At 49.1% G+C, this 22,120-nt stretch overlaps 1 protein-coding gene across 1 annotated transcript in view; it reads left to right on the top strand.

Moving 5' to 3' along the window:
- The window catches only part of XYLT1 (xylosyltransferase 1), a 301,755-nt gene that overhangs the window by 204,702 nt on the left and 74,933 nt on the right, over nucleotides 1–22,120 (top strand). The window contains exons 4-5 of the mRNA XM_014837585.3: nucleotides 19,892–20,064; nucleotides 21,015–21,217. Coding sequence (XP_014693071.3) covers nucleotides 19,892–20,064; nucleotides 21,015–21,217 — 376 coding nt within the window. The remainder of the gene's footprint in view (nucleotides 1–19,891; nucleotides 20,065–21,014; nucleotides 21,218–22,120) is intronic.

Below are 22,120 nucleotides of genomic sequence, written 5' to 3'. Positions count from 1 at the left end.
CTCTGACATCCCGTCAGCCTTGGTTCCGATGCCAGCTCTGCCACCAGCTCTGTGGTCTTGATCATGTGACTTGACCTCTCTCCGTCCCGCTCTGTCCCTCCTCTGTGAAGTTAAGGTGATGGTGGTACCTGCCTCGCTGTGCTTTGTGAGGATGAAATGGAAAAAAAAAGAAGCAACAAAATAATAGAACAAACAAAAACATATTTGACACTACGCCTGGCATGTGATAAGCGCTCAACAAAATGTGAGCTTTTATCAATATTATATTTCTGGCAGGCTCAATGTATGAGTTGTTTCCTGGGGCAATATCTTTAGCAGAGTCCTGTTTTTTTCCCAATAGATCAGCTTCGCATATGGAGCTTTATTGACCAAAGGACTAGTTTCCGTTAGTACTAAAAAGGAGTGATGGCACGTCGACAGGGACAAGGACCCCCAAACCAATAGGTCGGAGGAATAGTGTGGAGTGGAGGTCATTGGTACTGACAGCGTTGTAATGATCGTGCCCACCACAAAGCTATAACTGTGGAAAACAAGGCAGGAAAGTCATATTCTTCATGCATGCCACATTTATTGCCTGATGCCCTACTGTGTTCCAGGAGACAGAGATTAAAAAGAAAGTCCGTCTTTTCACATTTTCACATGCCTTAATTCTTGTGTCACGCATTGCTTTTAAGAAAGAAAAGGAAATACACAAGCACGGGCACATTTCCTGCCCAGGGTGAGATTTCATTCATAGTTGAAAGGACAAGGAGATGATGGTGTCTGCCCGGGCCAACAGGAGGGCCTCGGAAGTCAACCAGGACGTTGGCCGAGTCCCTGAATGCATCCAGACTGCCCCCAACCCGTGCTGCCACGGCCCCTCTCAAGCACGTTGGATTGAGAACCCTTAGGTGACCTGGCCCGGGTGACAGCTTGCTTAACTTTCAATTGTGCTCATACTTTTTTTTTTTAAAACGGCAGTTTCAACAAATTCTACCCACTGATGCATTATTTAACCAAATGTCATTTCTCTGCCTTTCTCATTTAAGTATCATCTGTTCAGTTTACACATTGGTACACCCATGAAATTAACATTACACGTGTTTCTTTTTGGAGCGCACTGAATTAATTTAATTTAAATTGTTGTCACTGTCAGTGGCCTTCTGAGGCTGCAGTAGTGTGGGTCCTCTCTCCTTCAGGGTGTATCTTAACCTCATCCTGTCTCAAAATCTGTGATCCCCCTTCTCCCCAGAGCTTTCTAGTGTAATGTCTAGCTCATGTTTAAGATGAGCTTTGCTCGCCAGTTTATTTATAGGGGTTCTTATTTAGCAAAGGGTATTCTTAGACGCCCAGAGCTTAAAGAAAGCTTCCAAGTCGTGGTTGAGAAATCAGGATCTTTGGTCTTCCAGGCTAACCAAGGAGGGGTGGAAGGCGAACTGGGACAAGAACTCCCAAACCTACACATTAGGGGATTTGATAATACAGACACACGGCAGATGGCAGTTGTCCCCACCGAGAAGCTCTGATGCTGAAAACCAAGACGTAGCGTTCATTCATTCTGCATTCAATCACGAGGAGGGGGACTGTGTCCATCTGGTCCAGGGCCAGACCCCCGAGTGTGTCACCCGATAGCAGGTAGTTGATAGTTATTTCTCAAATAAGTGACATATCTGTCCTATTAAAGTGCGGTTTCCCCCAGGGTGTAGCGCTTTCTCTCAGGCATTCGTAATCGCTTATCGAATGAATGAATGAATTTGTGCTGTCAAATGCCCGGGAGCCTTAAAAACATTTTTTTTTTTTTTTACAGTGATCTTAGGCTGTGTTAATGCAGCGTCTTAATCAAGAGAGATGTCAACCGTAGGCTGATGACCTCTAGTCACTCTCAGGAGGGACCATGACAAAGGGAACGGGCACCCTAAATGTAGCGGGAGCAAACTGAAATGAGCGAGGGGTCATACTTTCCTGGACGTGGAGGGCAGTGGGGGGCAGAGTAACTGCATGATAACAATGTCCACGTATTGGAGAGGTTGGTCCACAGCAGAGGCAGTGGGCTATCTCTGAAGGCAGAATTAGGACTTATGGATGAAATCTTGTGGCAGGCATCTTTTGGGAAAAGATGGCGCACAATCAACACCGTCCACAAGTATGGCTGGCTGCTGTGTACGGCGCTGAGGTTCCTGTCTTTGGAGGCATTCAAGAAAGAACTGAATGACTCTTAATTACGTATGCAATATGTTTGTCATTACAGTACAGAAGTTTCAAAAATACAGAAAAAGGAAAGTAAAAAACCAGACAGTTTTCAAAGTACAATTTTTACCTCCCCGAGACCTTGACACGTGGCTCTCCTTTTGCCTGAAACAACACCCTCTTTACCTGGCTCTTTCCTCCTCATGTTTAAGATCTTGGCTTCTCTGTTGCTTCTTCAGAAAAGTCTGAAGACCTGGCCCACATTAGATCTCCTCCTCGTGCCCTGTACCTTTCCTTCATTGCATCTAACACCTTTTGTGACATAGGTTTGTCCTCCCCACCCTGCCCCCACTGGACTGTGAGCTCCTTGAAGACAAGTTCAATATCTGTTTTGTTCTATGCATCCCCAGTGCCTGGTGGGGTAACTGCTCATAGTAGATGCTCAGCGAATATCTGTGAAGGGAGGAAGAGAAGAAGGAAAGAAAGAACACCTGTATTCCTTGACGTGGAAAAGATGTCAAGGGCATATTGTTGAAAATAGTATGCATATGACAAAGCAGGAAGTATAGTCACACCACATCACGACATTTCAGTCAACAATGGACCGCATATATGATGGTGGTCCCATAAGATCAGTACCATAGAGCCTAAGTGTGTAATAGGCTATCCACCTAGGTTTGTGTACACACACTCTATGATGTTCGCACAATGAGGAATCGCCCAATGACACATTTCTCAGAACGCATCCCCGTTGTTAAGCGACATATGACTGTGTGTGATTATATCTGATGTGTGTGTGTAGAAATATTTGGAAAATGTTAGCAGTGGTGATATCTGGATGCTCTAATAGCCAGGTTTTTTCTTTTATTTTCCTTTCTTCATATTGTTCTATATGCTTGAATTTTCTACAGTATGCACATATCATCTATGTAGACAGAGAAATCAAGGAAGCACCCAAAGCACCCAAGGAGTGAAGCCAAACAGGGCGAGAATGAGCTCCTTCTTGGTCTAATCCCGGAGTGCTGCAGTCTCCCATCTGTCTATCACTAGCCCCACTCTGAGGCCACGCCCATGTCTCGCCAGTGCAGGAAATGGATCTTTCCAGATCCCAGGCGCACTGAGATGCCCCCTGTTACCCATTGCCATGAACCCTCTTGCACGTGTGTTTCCATATCCATTTCTTCCTTCAACAGGAGTTTACTCAGTGTGTCCTAGGCTCCTGGCATCATCACCAGGCATTTGGCTAGGCCCTGGGGAGGCAGAAGGAAACAAAACATTCCTGCTCTCGAGGAGCAAAACTTGATGTTGTATAGGTTAGCTATTGCTGTCATTGCTGTTGAAATAAACCAGGGAGCACGTTAGCAGTGGGGTCCACCAAAAGGACCGCTATGCTTAGAGATCCACCTGGTACTTATTTTTCTCAGGAGGCAGGATGGCAGAATATTCTAGAATCAAATTGCCTGGATTCAAATCCCAGCTCCCTTACTTCCTAGCTGTTTGGCCCTGAGCAGATTACCTGCTCCCTCTGTGGCTCAGTTTCCCCATCTGTGAAATGGGGATGATAGTGGCACTTACCTTCTAAGTCTGCTGCGAGGGCTAAATGAGATGAGGCGTGAACAAGGCTTGGCCAAGGGACCAGCATGCCATAAACCCTGCACAAATGTGAGCCTGTTAATTACCCCCATCTGGATTATGTGACGTGACAGCATCAGCGTGACAAATGGGGAACGATCTGGGGCAACATCCCTTTTTAAAAAGAAGGCACCTGCAGAACATATTTACGGTTTATGATCAGGAGGCAGCACTAATGGCCCATAATGTGATTACTATAAGGATTTTTATTAGGAAAATTCCAACCAATTCGGCATTAATTAATGTACTGTTTCTTTAGAGTGTTACTCTTCTAGTCCTTGGAGAGTTGGAGAAAATAAACCTGTTGTCAAAACCCTTACCCTGAGAAGTAAATAAGAGTTGTTCCCTCCTCCAGCGGCTCCATTTGTAATAAAAATAGATGAGTCACTGAGTTTTTCCGTGGCAGTATTTATTGAGTCTGCGAGTCTGTTCAGGAGAGGAGGGAAGGAGGACAGAGATGAAAACGTCAGGCGACTGGAAGGCTGTTAGGAGAACTTGCACACAGCAACCTTGGGTCAAAAAGGTAGGGAGCGGGGGCCGAGCAGGCATTCTCGACACCCCAAGCCAGACTGCAGGAGGGCCCGGGGCTCCTTGCCTCCCACCTGTCCCCCAGTCTGCACCATGAAGCCGGGCCTCTCGTGCCATCCTCCCTGCAAATTGCAAAATGTGTCTTGCCTGCAATCCACTCCTCAACCATCGATAACAAGCCAGTTGTGGTGGCTTGTCGCTCTTTTCCACTGCAGTCCTTGAAATGGTGCTCAAGGGCTGGCCCCGTGGGTAATTGGTTAAGTTCACGCACTCCACTACAGCAGCCCAGGGTTCGCCAGTTTGGATCCTGTGTTCGGACTTACACACCATTCGCTAAGCCATGCTGTGGCAGCATCCCCCATAGAAAAGCTAGAATGACTTGCAACTGGGCTATACAACTAGGTATGGGGCTTCAGTGAGGAAAAAAAAAAAAGAGGAAGATTGGTGATAGATCTCAGAGCCAATCTTCCTCACCAAAAAAAATTTTAACAAAGCATGCCTTTAAAAACATGGTGCTGAAGACCCTGCATGGGGCCCCTGCTGTCTTTCCATCCCCGTCTCACCCTGGTCTTTGTCTTGGCCTTCATGCTCCAGCCACGCTGGCCCTCCTTCATGTCCTTTCATTTATTACGCCCACTCTCCACAGGGCCTTTGCATATGCTGTTGCTCTGCCTAGGCACCCACTTCCCTCCCCTTTTACCTAGTTAACTCCTTACTCAACCTGTAGCTCTTAGCCCAAGGAATGCATCCCTTGACCTATTTAAGTAGTATATTAGTCAGCTCGGGCCGCCATGACAAAATACCACAGACTGGGCACTGTCAACAACAGAAATTTATTTTTTGCAATTTTGGAATCTGGAAGTCTGAGATCAGGGCACCAGCTGGTCGAGTTCTGGTGAGGGCTATCTTCCTGGCTTGCAGATGGCCACCTTCTTGCTGTATCCTCACATGGTGGAGGGAGCCAGCGCTCGGGTGTCTCTTCTTATAAGGGCACTAATCCCATCAACCAGGGCCCCACCCTCATGACCTTATTGAATCTTAATCACCTCCTTAAAGGCCTGTCTCCAGTAGGAGGGTTAGGACTTCAACACAGGAATTTGGGTGGGCGGCACAATTCTCTTTATAGTGAGTAGTATCTTAGGAAAAGGAAAGGGGGCCCCAGCACCGTTAGGAGCAGAAGCAGGGGTCTGAGGACATTAAACTGTGTGGCAGCTTCAAGGACAGAATAGCTGGGCTTGTTCAGTGGGAAATGAGGCTAGAACGGGGAGAAGAGAAATAGAATGCGGTCGCTCCTGTGTCGTCATTTAAGGTAATAGTAACGATTGTCTTCATGTCATGGAAATGGTCCTGGAGATGTTTGTGTTTCTTGTCTGCCTTCCCCTGCAGGACAGTCTGCTCCTCATAAGCAGAGGCTCTTTGTGGCATGTTCCTGACTCTCTTACTCAGTCCCAGAACGCTGCCTGCCTGGCATGTCACAGGTGCCTGTTCCAGTTACTACTGCTGAGTAACAAACTATCCCAAACTCAGCAGTACAGAATGCCAAACCTTTGTTTTATGCCCGTGGATACTGTGGGTCAGGAATTTAGAAAGACCACATAAGAAACAGGGGGTGGGAGGGACAGAAGTGCCCCAGGTCCGGAACCACGGCTCTGGACTGGGCACTTTTCTGAGCACGTGAGTCCGTGGCTCCCTCCCGAGGAGGTAGGGGTCAACATTCGCCTCTGTTGTACCCAGGATGAACTGGAGTCTTAGAGATATAACTTGCCCGGCCTCATAGAGTCCATGAGTGCAGAGCTATGGTTTGACCCAGGTTGCTCTGATTGCAAAGCCAAATTTCTTTCCACTTGCCGTCTTGCCTTCCCAGAGTGATGGCCCATGTTGTCAAAACCACAGGAGCCATCTTGGCCGGGAACCTCCCGCCACCCAGCCAGATGAGTGGTTCTCAAGCAGCAACCATATTGATCCCCTAGGGGCGCTGGGAAACGTAAAGGGGAAGGGTCTCTTTTGGGGGCTGGGGATGTTAAATGTCCTGTAAGGCATGGGACAGCCCCAGCCAACAAAGAATTGTCTCTCCCCAAATGCCAGTAGTCCTTGTGGGCACGCACTGCTTGAGAAGGGGGAGAAAATGTGTGAAATATTAATCGGTACTGAAACTATCTGAAAGGTTCCTCAAATGCCGTCGGAGCTGTTGTTTCCTTGCGTGGTTTAGCTATGGGGTTGTCTTTGTCCATTTGGGCTGCTGTGACAAAATACCACAGACTGGGTGGCTTATAAACAACAGAATTTATTTCTCACACTTGTGGAGGCTGGAAGTCCAAGATGAAGGTGCCAGCAGCCCTGGTGTCTGGTGAGAGCCTGCTTCCTGATTCATGGACGGCCGTCTTCCAGCTGCGTCCTCACTCTGCGTAAAGACGAGGGACCTCTGTTGGGCCCCTTTTATAAGGGCGCTAATCCCGTTCCTGAAGGCTCCACCCTCATGACCTAATCACCTCCCAAAGGCCACCTCCTAAAACCATCACCTTGAGCATTAGGTTTTCAACATATGAATTTTGGGGGACACAAACATTCATACCATAGCATGGGTTAAGAGCCCTCATTTTAGTAGCTGACAAATGGAGATGCGAATCCCGATTCCACAATGTATTAGCCGGCCAGGTCAGGTAACCACTCTGTCTTAGCTTCCTTATCGGTAAAATGGGACTAATCAGAATATCTCCCTAAAGATCAGCTGTGAGAAGTAAATGAGTGTTTGAAAACACTCAGCCCGGAGAGCCTGGCGCACTGGAGTAGCTGTTATCATAACCACTCTTGCATCCTTGATGCACAGGAAAGGTAACAGCAGCAGGATGGACCAGAGCTGGCGGGCCACAGCACAGCGTTTTCACAGATGATGCGGAAGAGGTGAAGTGACTGGGACCCAGTGAATTGCGGTGAGATGTACCATAGGCCATCAATATCTATCCCACCAGTTTCCATTTATTGAGCAGTACATCATTAGAATATCCCGGGGCCCTCGACAATAAAATCAATAAGACGGTTCAGCCACGGGCCGTGGTTTAATAACTCCAGACTTGAATGGGGGGAAAAAGTCAGTGAGCAGGAAAATTTCCTGAGTGCTTGGTCGGGGGTGGAGGGAGACACTTTCTCAAGAACGGGAGAAAAATAACGAGTGCGCGAGCCTTTCGTCTCTCCCAGAGCAGGAGGCCGTGAGGATTTGAGGCGGCACCCAGAGATGGATTGGGTAGATTTTTTTTCCGCCTTGAGAGATGCAGTTTACTAAAGGCGTTTGAGAAGCGTGATTCTCCACCCGGACTGCACATTGGATCACTGGGGAGCCTTAAAAATTTGCCATCACTGGCAACCCCCAAAGGAATTCAGTTAGAATTGCTTGGGGGTGGGGCCAAGACGTGGGTTTGGGTTTTAAAAGATGCTTAGGTCATCCCAGTGTGCAACCAAGGTTGTGAATCACTGGCCTGCGCAGGTGGTTTCAATCATCAGCTTGCATTAGAATCACCTGGAGGGCTTGTAAAACCAGCTTGCTGGGTCCCAATCCTAGAGTTTCTGATTCAGTGCATGCGGGTTGGGACCTGAGGTTCTGCGTTTCCAGCAGGATCCCAGATGCTGCTGCTGCTGCTGTCAGAGACCACGTTTTGAGAACTTCTGCCTTAGAGCAGGGCTTCTCCACTTAGAGTCACTGTACCCCTCCTCCCAGGGGACATCTGTCAATGAATGGAGACATTTCTGGTTTTGTCCCAAAAGGGAGGGTACTGCTGGCCTCTCGTGAGTGGGGCCAGGGATGCGACTAAACGTTCTACAGTGCACGGGACAGCCCTCACCTCCCACAGCAAAGACTTACCTGGCCCCAAATGTCAATAATGCCAAGGTTGAGAAATCCCCATCTAGAGGAGACAGTTTAGAAGCCATTCGGGGAATACGATGCTTTGGGTTCAGGTGAGCTTAATAGGGGGAGCCTGAGTGGAGTCAGGGATGGCCCGGTTCTTACTAGGCAAAGTCTGGTCATGGGGCATGGTAGCTGAAGTCAGATCAGTTTATTTCCTAATCTCTTCTCCACCTCCCGGCTCCGTGACGTTGGGCAAATTCCTTACCCTCTCTGAGCTTGGGACAGTTATCCATAAATGGGGACAATTTACAGGTGCAGCGTAGCTATGAGAGGTAAAAAAAAAAAAAAAAGCCTGTGAGAGAACCTCATGAATGTTAAATACTCAAGAAATTAGAGTGAAATTCAAAAGGACAGTGTTTCTCAGCAGACCCCTGGCTCTCTCTAGAAGGAAGATGCCCCTGTTCCAGCCAGAGCCTACCCCAGAAAACTCCCAACAAAACCCTCCTGGGCCCCTGAAGCCAGGAAAGTAAATATAGTCTGGACCTTCGAGCCCTTCCATGACGTATGGGGCTGCCTGGGCATCACCCTGCACCTGGCCTTCACCTCCCCTCATTTGTTTAATAACTCAGCACGTCATAGTTGGTTAGCAAGCTTGTGGAGCCTAATTAATATTCCCCAAGCTTTCTTCCCCTCTCTCTCATCTTAATGATTTTGCCGTAGCCACATTCCACCTACCCTATTATTCTCATAATGTTTTCAGTGCCATAGCCTCACTTTCATTTTTACTTAAGTCAATTTTATTTTCAAAGTAATTTTGCCTCGCTGCCGTCAGTGCCAATCTTACTATCACTTGCCGTGAAGAGACAGCAACCATGCAAATGAATCAGTGACATCAAAACTGTGTTATTCAATGCTGACGGGCTCACCTGTTGCCTGTGCAAGATGCCAGTGCTGTGGGCAGAGCGCTCCCAGTTGGAAAAGGAAGTTCAGGCAGCGAGTGATGTTGGGGACATGTTTGCACTGGCTTGAGACTGCACTGCTGTGCTCATCAGAAGGACCGGATGAGAAATGAAAAGACAATCACTGTCCCCCTCTAAGTGCCATTTGATGTCCTGTCTGGGGGCCATGTCAGTCTTCCCTTGGGGAACTCTATCATCACGTTTGAGAACACCAGCTCTGAGGCCCTCAAGGCCAGGTCCTGGCCCATCACTCCTCAGCCGTGTGAACAGTTACCAAGTGTCAGTGCAGCGGACTAGGGCTCCAGGGTTGCACCCCACGGGCTCGACAGCTGGCTTCTCCACTGTTGAGTTCTGTGACCTTATTTCACCCAAGTTATAGCTTTTAGTCTTTACAGCATCCCTTGGAGGCGAGCACTCTTTGACAGATGAGGAAACTGAGGCACAGAGTGACCTGTGAGTAAATGGTGAGGTCAGGATGCAGACCTCAGCTCAGCCCCTAGGCAGAATGGCTGAGTTAAGAAATGCATGATGGGGCGGGGTTGGCCCCGTGGCCGAGTGGTTAAGTTCGTGCGCTCCGCTGCAGGCGGCCCATTGTTTCATTGGTTCGAATCCTGGGCATGGACATGGCACTGCTCATCAAACCACGGTGAGGCAGCGTCCCACATGCCGCGACTAGAAGGACCCACAATGAAGAATATACAACTATGTACCGGGGGGCTTTGGGGAGAAAAAGGAAAAATAAAATTAAAAAAAAAAAAAAAGAAGTGCGTGATGGGGTCTTGAAAATAAATGAGTAAAAATAATTGCCCTGTGATCCAGCAATTCCACTTCTGGGTATATACCCCAAAGAATTGAAAGCAGGATCTCAAAGAGCTATCTAGACAGCCTTGTTCATAGCAGCATTATCCACAAGAGCCAAAAAGTGGAAGCAACCCAACTGTCCACCGAGGGATGAATGGATAAACAAAATGTGGTCTATGTAGTGACAACATGGATGGACCTTGAGGGCATCATGCTGAGTGAAGTCAGTCAGACAGAGAAAGAAAAATACTGCCTGATCTCACTTAGATGTGGAATCTAAAAATAAAAGCCAAACTCCTAGAAACAGCGAGTAGGAAAGTGGTTGCCAGGGGCTGGGGGAGGGGGAGACAGGGAGATGCTGGTGAAGGGTTAGAACAGACTCTCAGTGATAAGATGAGGAAGCTCTGAGGATCTGACATTCAGCATGGTGACTATAGTTGATAACCCTGGATTTTATCCTTGAAATTTGCTAAGTGAGTAGAACTTAAATGTTCTGGCTAAAAAGAAAAACAGGTAAATATGTGAGGTGATGGACGCGGTAATGACCTGGATGGATGGGGGTGTCCTTTCACAATATGGACGACTATCAGATCACCACGATATACACTTTAGATATCTTACAACTTTATACGTCAGTTAGAGCTCAATAAAGCTGAAAAGAAAGGAAGGCGTGGGCGGAAATGACCTGCCCGGGGTCCCACTGCTGGTTCACTGCAGGAGCAGGATGGGAACCCAGACTGGTGGTCTTCTGTGCTCTTCCCACCACACCGTGCCACCTTTTCTAAACCCACTAGGAGCAGGGGCCTCTTCCTGGGCACCGGGCATTTCCCAAGTTCCAGGCACCAGAATTCTGCATTGAAATTTCCCGGTGGTTAACAGGCAGCTTCACCCAAGTCCGACCAAGAACCTAGAACCTGTCGGCGTTTCTCCTCCTGGTGGCCGGAGTCGTCTGTCTCCCTGCAGCGTGCCTGCCGCTAGTGTGAAACCACGTTCTGTCCACAGTCCTGAATCACCACACAGCCCAGCGGGGCCCGGGACAGATGGCTCATCCCTCTTTATTTTCTGTAAATATTATTGTATTTTGGTAAGAACACTTAACATGAGATCTATCCTCTTAACACATTTTTAAGTGCATGATATCATTGTCTGTAGGGACAATGGTAGACAGCAGCTCTCTAGAACTGCTTCATCTGCTTGCCTGAAACTTTTTTTAGGCCTTTTTTTTTTTTTTTTGGTGAGGAAGATTGGCCCTGAGCTAACAACTTTTGCCCTCCCCAAAGCCCCAGTACACAGTTGTACATCCTAGTTGTAAGTCCTTCTAGTTCTTCTATGTGGGAGGCCGCCTCAGCATGGCTTGATGAGTGGTGCGTAGGTCCACGCCCAGGATCCGAACCAGCGAACCTCGGGCCGCCAGAGCAGAGCACATGAACTTAGCCACTACACCACCTGGCCAGCCCCTTTGCCTGGAACTTGATGCCCAATGTTAGTAATTCCCCATTGCCCCTTACTGCTTAGCCCCTTGGCAACCACTATTCCACTCTTTCATTCTATGCGTTTGACCATTTTAGATGCCTCACGTGAGTGGGATCACACACTGTTTGTCTTTCTGTGACTGGCTTATCTCACTTAGCATCACGTCCTCCACATTCACCCTGATGGAAATGCACAGTGGTGCAGCTGCCATGGGAAACAGTCTGGAGGCTCCTCAGAAAATTAAAAGTAGAACTACGCTGGGATCATCCCACTTTGTAGATGAAGATCCCACGGTCAGAGTGGACCTGAGGAGCGGTGTCTTTCCGAAGTCCCCACAGGGAAGAGGCAGAGCTGGGCGCCAGTTGTCAGTCGCAGCGCCCATGCCTTCCCAGGCGGCAGGAGGCGGGCAGCCCTCCCGCCCGGAGCTCCTGACCTAGGCCCCGTTTGCACACGACCTTGCTTCCACTTCTCTCCCTTCCCGAGACCTAACCAGGCCTCCTATTTGGAACCAAGTCAGAAATCTCCCCTCGCAGAGGCCCTTTCAGAGCATAAATAGGATCGAGGGCTTTGCTGGTGGGAGAGCTATTCCCGTCAAGCAGCTCCTTCGCTTTGCATTTGTTATTAATTGTGGTCTGAGGCAAATGCTGCAGAGGGAGATTCCCAGCGTGGATGTTTATCTGCAGGCAGCAGACTCCACCCCCGGGAGCCTGTTCGGCCTTGGGGCAGAACCCTGGAGCTGGGCCCATTGGTTAAGCTAACTGGATCCTGACCCTTGCGGGAAAACAGCCAAACAGAAATGATGACGCTCACCCCGATGGTGATAGCGGCTGTAGTTTATTCAGCACTGTCTGCACCCCAGGACCTGTGCTCTGGACCGGACACGACTGTCCGTGTGAGGCAGATTCTGTGATTGTAACACACCCATTTTACAGACTAGAAAACTGAGGTCTGGAGCTCTTGCATAACCGGTCCAAGGTCACGCAGATCTGCCTGACCAGAGGCCACACACGCTCTTAGCCCCTGCGCCTTGCTTTCTCCTCCCGGATCGAACTCCTACGAGGTACCACAAGCATGGTCATTGCCAACATCGTGACACTGATACAGCACGTTGACCCGTGCAAAGCCCCTTCACCTTCAGCATCTCTGTGGGGCCCGAGGATTACGTGGTCCTTATTTGACCCGTGATGATACTGAGAAATACAGGGTCTGGGTAACAGGCCTGACACGGCACAGCTAGTTACTCCACGATTCCCCATCCTTGGTCTTCACGCATCGCAAAAATATACTTGATATTCTCCCCCTCGAACTTGGCTTTTTAACATGTGTCTGAAGTCAGCTTCTCCCGCTGCCGCTAATCTCTCTGATTCTTCCACTTACTTTCGGTTTTGTGCCACAAGAATCTGATGACATTGTTAAATTCGTAGGGTTTTTTTAGGAGCTGGGCAGTGGTTGGGTTTCAGTCTGCAAAGACACACGTAACGCTGACCGCGTGTCATAATTATCTGTGCTCCAGCTGGATGTCAACTGACACGCTTTCTCTCAGAACAGATTTCCCTCTTTCTGTGTTGGGGACAATTTGATGGGGCGTAGTGGCCATGATAAGACACTGGCATCACAGACTTGCTCCGTTCCCAGCTCAGCCACCTCCTGCCTGGGGCTTCTCTGAATTGCGGCTTCCTTAGTCATGTAATAGGAAGATAATAACTCTTTTCTTGTAGAGGTTTGGATAGAAATTTTTTAAAAATCATGCACAAAAATTAACACGTTATAGGCACACCATAAATAGTTGGTGTTAAAATTGTTGATCACCTTTACTGTGATTATAATAGTAATCCATTATAATAGTAATCCATTTTACAAAATTCAGATAGTGCAGAAAAGTATAAAGAAGAAATAAAAGCTGTCATGCCACTGTATGAACCTCTGTTAATATCTTTTAAATCGTTAGGGATTACATTTTAGGACTTCTCTTTTGCTTAATATATTATAGGCAATGTTCTATATCAGTAAGTCTTAATAAGACCCTTGGGTTGATTCCTATTTTAGACCATTATAAACACTATTGAGGGCAAGGCCCCAGGACCTTTGCACTTGCTACGCAAGCTTCCCATAATCCTCCCCAACCTCTGATAATTACATGGCTCATTCCCTCATTTCGTTCAGAGCTTGTTTGATTGTCTCTGCTTCACGTCAGCCTTCCCTAGCCACCATACCCATAGAAATCCCATCCCTTAGCCCACTTTATTTATCTTCCTTCGTAGCCCTTATCACTATCTGCAATGGTGTTTTCTATTTGCTTACATTTTATAGGCTTTCCACCCCATTAGACTAAGCAGCATTTGGGGAAAGGTGCTGTTGTGTCCTCTGATAGGGCTAGAACCGTGCCTGGCACATAGGACACACAGAATGAATGAATAAATGAAGGAAAGAACATCCTATACATAGGGACTTACGTTTTTGCCTTCTCCTTCCCTTAGGATATATTCTTAGGAGTGAGTCACTGGGTCAAGGGGCACGCCTATTTAAAATTATAAGACTTGTTGCCACATCACCTCTGGCAAAGTTCTGCCAGCTCCCACTCCCTCCAGCACGAGAGGAGAGAGTCCATTTCCCCAGTTCCTGCCCTTGCTGGCGACCTCGCCACAGTCCATCGAAGATCCCACTCCTAGTGTAGGAGGCTTTTCAGGACCGCAGTCCCAGAAATGGTGGCCCGGGTGCAGAGGAGGCCCCCACCCCAGGGCACCTCGCCGCCCACATCTGTGGTCTGGTTGATTGTTCTCTCCAGCTCCCCCGTGTCAGGGCGGCTTGCCGGAAGGGTCGTTACAGGAGCCAGGAAGTGCAGCAAAAATAGGCAGCTGGTTATTGGCAGCACCCCCGTCCTGCTGCACCTGGGGGGCAGAAAACCCACTCATTCACTCTCTTGTTTATTCGGTAAACCACATCCCGATCCTACTGTGTGCCAGATTCGTGGGCGGGTGCAGTGGGTTCTGGAGCCAGCCTGAGAGTGACCTGCCACTTCTGTGGGTCCCTGGGCAAGTTGCTTTACCTCTCTGAGCCTCAGCGTCTTCCTCCATCCCCCTGGCTGATGAGGGGGCAGGAGTTGGTGAGGGGGGAGAGGAAGGGACGTGTAAAGGACTGAGGTACATGGGAGCCGAACAGGCCTGGAGGCGTTTTTGATTCTGAGATTCTGGAACTTTCCTTTGCCTTTGCTTTTGAAGACAGCTGCAGCGTTTTGAGGTTGAGCGGATCCAATTTTCCAGTGAGGCTCCCTCCTGTCCTCCGTGTCTCTTCCTGTCTCCGTGTATGTGTCTGACTATATGTGTTTGTCTCTGTTTATGTCTGTGTGTGTGTTTATCTTCCTCGCTGTTGCTGTGTGGGTCTCTATATGTTTCTCTCTCCGGATGTGGCAGTGGCGGGGGCGGGGGGGGGGGCGTCTTTCTCTCAGCTTGTGCATCTCTCTCTGCGTCTCTCTGTCTATGTGTATCTCCATCTCTGTCTCTCTGTCTCTAGGTTTCTCTCTCTCTGTCTCTGTCTCTCTCTGCCTCTCATCCCCATCTCCATCTCTCCCTCTGTGTGTGTCTCTTTTCTTTGGATGGTTTTGTTCCTTCCCACCCACCCCTCTCCCCAAATAGCTGTTCTCTGGGAGAACTCTGGGTTTTGTCCCCTCTTCTCCTTGCTGCTCACCGTCTGACCCAAGGATGACTTTGGATTTCGACCCCGGAGGCTGTGTGGCTGCAGTAGTAGCATTGGATTCCCAGGGCTTCTCCTGAAGGAAAGCATCTATGTCTGTGTCTGTCTGTCTGTCTGTCTGTGCATCTGTTCTCCTTTCTAAAACCCTAAAGAAAAGTTACAAAAGGCTTTCCTCAATGTCAGCACGCAAGTCGCTTTAAAGGTCAGCACAGAGTCCTCACACCAACCCTCCCGTGTCTCTGCTCTCTTCTCCAGCAGAGGGCGGGTAAAAGTAGCAGGGCCAGCTTTGAGCTTGGCGATGCTGTCCTCCCTCACTGTGTGACCTGGGGAAATGCGCTGACCTCTCTGAGCCTCAGAGCATGACAGTGTACTCCTCCGAGAACCAGATAATGAGGGACGCAGAGCCCCTAGCACGGTGCTGATGCTTAGCGGGCCCTCCCTCGGGTGACGTCAGCTCCTCCTGACCAGCGCAGCCCCTTTTTTCCAGAATGCACGTCACTCATTCATTCAACAACATGGCGAGAGATATCCATAGCTGGAGAGCATGGGCTGATCCAGAGGCCCATAAGCCTCATCGCTAAGAATTCCAGGTCATTGTCACCCAGAGACCTTGGGGCAGGGATGTGCAGCGTTATCTGAGTGCCAGCAGGAGCCCCTACAGAGTGGAATTATTGTGGACAATGTCTAGACCTTTGAAAAATCACCCAGTGAAACCCAGGTGGGAAAAAGTAGCACAAGCAGCCATCGTTTTTAAACATCCCTCCCTTTGTTTGATGAAGAGTCTCCGAGCACGGCAGACAGGTCCCAGCCAGCATGGGGAAGACCAGTACTCTGCCTTTGGGCTGCAGTCATGGGGAAGAGAATATAAGCTTTTCTTGTGCATTGTAATCTTTTTACCTTGGATTCTCACATTCCTTAATCCATTCATAATCCATTTATGAAAACAGGCTCCCATCCCACGTCTTCATGCTCTAGGCTTTGTCCAGGGCTGGCAAGTAGGAGGTTTTAAGAATGCTGGGTGGTTGGTTGGATGGATGGATGGATGGATGGATTGTCATATGCGTGTTTAAAGGGACGTGATCTCACTACGCAGACCCCTCTCCTTGATCACCAAGAAAGCCCAGCGTGTTTGTGATTGGTTTGGAGAGAAAATTAGAGGGTGGTTAAGGCAGCTTTTGCTGCCCGGTGTGTCATCAACCAGAGCCAAGATGCCGATTAGCGCCAGGATCACAGCTACTGATTGCACAGCCAAGGAGCCAGAGACATTAGGATTCATCAGGAGAGCTTGAAGAAATGGGCTCAGAAGCTTTGGGCTAAACTCTCAGAGGTCTCCCCTGTCCATGCAGGCAGACTGTTCTCCCCCCCCCCCCCCCCACTCTCCAGGAGCAACCTGAATACGTCTCTATTATAAAACAAGCGAGCAGTCTCTTCCATTTTCCCCGGTGGGCTAAGAGCTCCTCAAAGGCAAGGGTTTTTCCCCAACTTTTATTTTTCTAGTACCTAGCACAGTACTTGGCATGCAGTATAGGCTAAGTTAATATTGCATGGATCTGCGAGTTGATAGTTAGATGGATGGAAGAGTGGATGCATGGATCGTTTGCTTTAAGGATCATGGGTGCATAGATGGATGGGTGGATGGTTGGTTGGCTTTAAAGGTGATGAGTGGTTCGATGGATGGGTGAATGGGTGGTTAGTTTTAAGGATGATAGGCTGTTGAGTGCTTTGCTGGATGGGTAGTTGAATAGTTTGCTGGATGGGTGGTTGGATATAGATGGATAGGCAGTTAGATTTGGGTGGGTGGATGGATGGATGGATGGATGGGTGGGTGGATGGATGAAAAGATGTAACCTTATTGGCCACTGGAGTCTGCCTGCCACGTGATACAGGAATCCTCTCCACAATGCCCTTGACAGTCCTTAAATGCATGCCTACTTAACTACCATAACTAAATTACAAGGCATTTCATTAACTAACCAGCAGAATTGTTCTAAACTTTTCCCAGTCCTGGATATGGTAATATTGTGGATACTAGTGGTTAAGGGCACGGACTTTGGAAACAGACCTGGGTTTGAATCTCAGCTGAACTAATTAGAACAGTGTGACCTTGAACAAAGAAAGCCCTTGGCTTCTCTAAGCTGTGATTTCCTGATTTGCAAAATGGGGATGATGGCACTATCTTGCAGGGTTTTTCTGAGGATTAAATGAAATAATGAATGGTGAGGGCTGATCAATGCTCAATAAGAGGTGTTGTTAATATTATGGTACCGAACCAAAATGTACCCTCCTGTAAATTTTCTTTTTTTACCAAGAATCAGATATGTGCCAGATATTGTTGTGGTGGTGTGTATTCAATGATGAGCAAAACTGAAATAGTCCCTTATCTTGGAGTTTGTGTCCTAGTGGATGTTCAGACAATAAACGAGTAGACAGATATACATAAAGTTCAGACGGTGTTAAATGTTGTGCAGTAAATTGAAATAGGGCAAGGTGAAAGAGAGTGATGTGACTGGTGGGGGGCTGGTGGCCTTTTTTTGACCTGTGAACTAAGGACAAGAAGATGCAGTCACGCAAAGATCTAGGGAGAGGGTGTTCCAGGTAGCAGGAATAGCCAGTGAAAAGGTCCTGAGGCAGAAATGAGCTTGCTCAAGGGAAAAAGAAAGAAGGCCAGGTGGCGAGGGAGATAGTAGGAGCAATCAGGGTGACCTGTCTGCAGGAGGCGGATCAGGCAGGCCGTGGAGGCGGGGCCATGCGATTGGGCCTTTATCCGCATTAGTCTCATCCTGGCTTCTGAAACAACACGGAGGAGCCTTGTTCGTTTGGCAGCCGTTCAGCTTTGCGATGACAGCGGACAGGCTCCCAGTCTCCTAATCTGCAGGATAAACAGTCTGAATTCTCAGCTTTCCCAGTCGACGTTCTGAGCCACCTGCAGCTCCTACCCTGACAATATTCTGGGCCCCATAAACTTAGAACCCATAAGAAATCAGGTGAGACTCAAAGGAAACCGTGTTGAGGAAAATCACGAGATCTCTAGTTGGAATTCTAACGGACTGAATCAGGAAGCTGTGTTTCTCCCTGAAAGCTTGCCCCTGGAGCATTTGCAAGGGAAAGGTGGAGGAAAGGAGTCTTTGAGGCTGATTCCAGGATAAGGGATGTCTGGAACCATTGATCCAGGCAGATCTAGTGTAGGATCTGGGCTTTCAAAGAAAAATAAGATATGATGGTGGCTGATCTCCATCTGGCCAGGCTGATCTGGGAGCAGGCGGGTCCTGAGGGTTTAGAGCCTCTCCATCACTCTCAGGCGGGGTCCTGAGGGTCTAGACCCTCTCCATCACTCTCAGGCGGGGTCCTCAGGATCTAGACCCTCTCCATCACTCTCAGGCGGGGTCCTGAGGATCTGGACCCTCTCCATCACTCTCAGGTGGGTCCTGAGGATCTAGACCCTCTCCATCACTCTCAGGCGGGTCCTGAGGATCTAGACCCTCTCCATCACTCTCAGGCGGGGTCCTGAGGATCTGGACCCTCTCCATCACTCTCAGGCGGGTCCTGAGGGTCTAGACCCTCTCCATCACTCTCAGGCGGGGTCCTGAGGATCTGGACCCTCTCCATCACTCTCAGGCGGGTCCTGAGGATCTAGACCCTCTCCATCACTCTCAGGCGGGGTCCTGAGGATCTGGACCCTCTCCATCACTCTCAGGCGGGTCCTGAGGGTCTACACCCTCTCCATCACTCTCAGGCGGGGTCCTGAGGATCTGGACCCTCTCCGTCACTCTCAGGCAGGGTCCTGAGGATGTGGACCCTCTCCATCACTCTCAGGCGGGGTCCTGAGGATGTGGACCCTCTCCATCACTCTCAGGCGGGGTCCTGAGGATGTGGACCCTCTCCATCAGTCAACAGTGCTGCCCTCTGTGTGGGCGTTCCTCCCAGGCAGCCTCTTTGCATGTGGGGACAAAGGGCTCTTCAAATCTTCCAGTTTCATGCATACGAGAAAGAGAACCTGTCTTATCTAGTGGTTCCAACAAAAGTCTAGAATTCTATCTTCGTGGCTAAATAGCTTCATCAGGCCCATGTCCACCTCTGAACCATACCTGCTGTAGCCTGGGAGATGCAGTGTTCTGATGGGCCAAGCCTAAGCTCTGTGACCACCCCTGAAATTGACCACAGAGGCAGATCCTCCCCATCCATGTGGACTGGAGAATGGAGGAGGGGGGTGATGCCCCCAAAATATCAGGTGATACATTTTCCGTTTTGCAAGATGAATGAGTTCTAGAGATCTGCTGTATAACATTGTGTTTATAATCACCAATACTATACTGTACACTTAAAAACACGTTAAGAGGATAGATCTTATGTTATCTGTTCTTACCATAATTTAAAAAAAGGGATGCTATTAGGAGAAGGGAGAATGGGTTCAGGATAGGCAAAACAGCACTTGCCTCTTTTTCCCAACTCAGAATTGACTGCTCCTTCCTCTGGGGTTCAGAAATACATCTCTTACGCCTCTCATTTCCTCCTGACTTGTTTGATAGTTTAATATGTGTACGCGTGTCCACCAGCTTTTTGATGTCCTCGGGGATGGAAACCAGAGGGTTTATGCATCTCAGGGTCTCCCACCCCCATTGTACCAGGACAGTGTGAGGGTCCAGGACATGCTTGGTTAAGTTGAATCAGGTTTCAGGGCCCAATATGACTACTGTGGCCCTCCGAATGTCCCCAAGAAGAAACATCAGAGAAATTCCCCATCCCCCCAACAGAGGACCGCCGATCCTCACCCCACCACTGTGGTCTCTTGGGTTTTTCCCAGGCAAAGCCAACAAGAACGTTCAGTGGGACGAGGATTCGGTGGAGTACATGCTGGCCAACCCGGTCAGAATCGCCTTCGTCCTGGTGGTCCACGGCCGCGCGTCTCGGCAGCTGCAACGCATGTTCAAGTCCATCTACCACAAGGACCATTTCTACTACATTCACGTGGACAAGGTGAGGACCCCCTCCACTCGCCCCAGGCTGGCCTATCTCTGCGGGTCCATCTGCCCCTCTCCAAGCCGGCCACCCTTTCTGGAAGGCTCGCAGGCCGAACAGCTGCCTCTTCTCCAAGCACTGGGTCTTGACATGCTGTGTGTGTGTGTTGGTTTCAAAGTTCCCAGCTGTGACTTTAGACTTTCTCCATAAACACTGTTTTCTTGCCTCTTTTTCTCAACGTCCCACTGCCCAATGCGTTGCCTGCCACTTTGCGTGGACAGCTGTCCCAGGAGTGGGCACGCTTTTTCCATAAAGGGCAAAATTGTAAATGTTTCAGCCTTTGTGGCCCATGTGCTCTCTGTCACAGCTACTCGCCGCTGCCATTGTAGTGTGAAAGCAGCCGTAAAAAATACGTAAATGAATGTGTGTGGCGGAGTTCCAGTAAAATTGATTTACGAAAATCTGCAGCAGGCTTGCGGACCCCTGAGCCATCTTGACCCCGAGGTCTGCTGATGTGACGTGATTACGTCTTTAGTCAAGAAGGCGAAGGGGATGCATGGTCCCATAGGTCTGCTTCTAGCAGGCCTGTGAGAGGGTCATGGAGAAATTCCCCCTCTCAGGGTACTCGTCAGGTTCAGATAGAGCTGGTGTCTTAGCTGGTTATCCTCAGACCACATGCCTCTGTCTTGTATTAAAATGCAGAGTCCCGGGCACCAGCCCACACCTAGTAAGCCAGTAGCTCAGAGGCAAGGCCAGGGAATCTGCATTTGAAATAGGTAACATAAAATTTTAAAAACTAATAAAGGTTCGAGTAGCGATGCAGAAAGACACCGAGGCCTGAGTCCATTACTTGGCAAAGCAGAAGCCCTGTCAACTAGAAGAGAAGGGACAGCGAGGGGACAAGGGGCAAGAGGCATATCTGGTGTTTTCTGGGCTGCTGACTGTCACCCTTTCTCTCCTGCAAAAAGCGCTCTAATTACCTGCATCGGCAAGTGCTCCAGTTTGCCAGGCAGTACAGCAATGTCCGTGTCACCCCCTGGAGGATGGCCACCATCTGGGGGGGAGCCAGCCTCCTGTCCACATACCTGCAGAGCATGCGGGACCTCCTGGAGATGACCGACTGGCCCTGGGACTTCTTCATCAACCTCAGCGCTGCCGACTACCCCATCAGGTAAGATGGCCGGGGGCCTCCAGCCAGCCTCCTCTGCGGTCCTGCTCTCTCTCTCTCTCTCTCTCTCATCACAGCTGTGGAACCAGAGCAGAGGCCATTTGCCTCCTGTCCAGAGATGTGTTTCTGCCTCAGCGAGATGCCATGGAGAACTTACACATTTCTCCATGAGATCTCTCAGCACAGGATCCACGTTGGACCTGAGAGTCATTCGCATATCCGTTCATTCATTCACGCATTCGACGGATATTTATTGAGTGTACGGTTGTCCCAGTTCTGTCCAAGGATACACTAAAGTGGCTGAAACCCCTGCCCATAAGGAGCTTCCGTGCAAGTGGGGGAGACAAATAACCAACAAAATAAGTAGTATGGTACATCAGAAAAATAAAGCAGAGAGAAGGCGGCTAAGGAGAGTTGTAATTTTAATGAGTGGCTAGGAACATGCTTACTGAGAAGAATGGAAGAAGATGAAGGATGAATCGCTCCGACAGGGAAAGTGGTCCAGGCAGGGGGACCAGCAGGTGCTGAGCCCCGAGATGGGAATACACCTGGTGTGTTGGAGGAACAGTGGGGCTCAGGGTGGCTGGAACAGAGAAGGTGAGGGGTACAGTAGGAAGAGACAGGTCAGAAGGAAAATTGGGGCAAGATCATGGATGTTCTAGAGTTTGGCTGTTACTTGAACCAAGATGTGAACGACTGGCACGTTTCGAGCAGAGGAAGGACAAGGTCTGACTTAGGAGTTAAAGCGAAAAGGGCGGAGTGGAGGGCGGGGGATCGGCTGCAGCAGCCCAGGCGGAATCACCAGCAGGTTCCTTTGGACTGTTCGAGGTACACGGGTGAGTTTTTTTGGTCTCCTATCAAATTTTAACAAATGCATCGATTGCCCACATTTTAAAATTGGGAGAT

Source organism: Equus asinus, chromosome 14, assembly GCF_041296235.1.
Source record: "Equus asinus isolate D_3611 breed Donkey chromosome 14, EquAss-T2T_v2, whole genome shotgun sequence".
NCBI lineage: Eukaryota > Metazoa > Chordata > Mammalia > Perissodactyla > Equidae > Equus > Equus asinus.
Note: the sequence above shows the minus strand (reverse complement) of the source record. Positions and strands in the feature narration are given on the sequence as shown.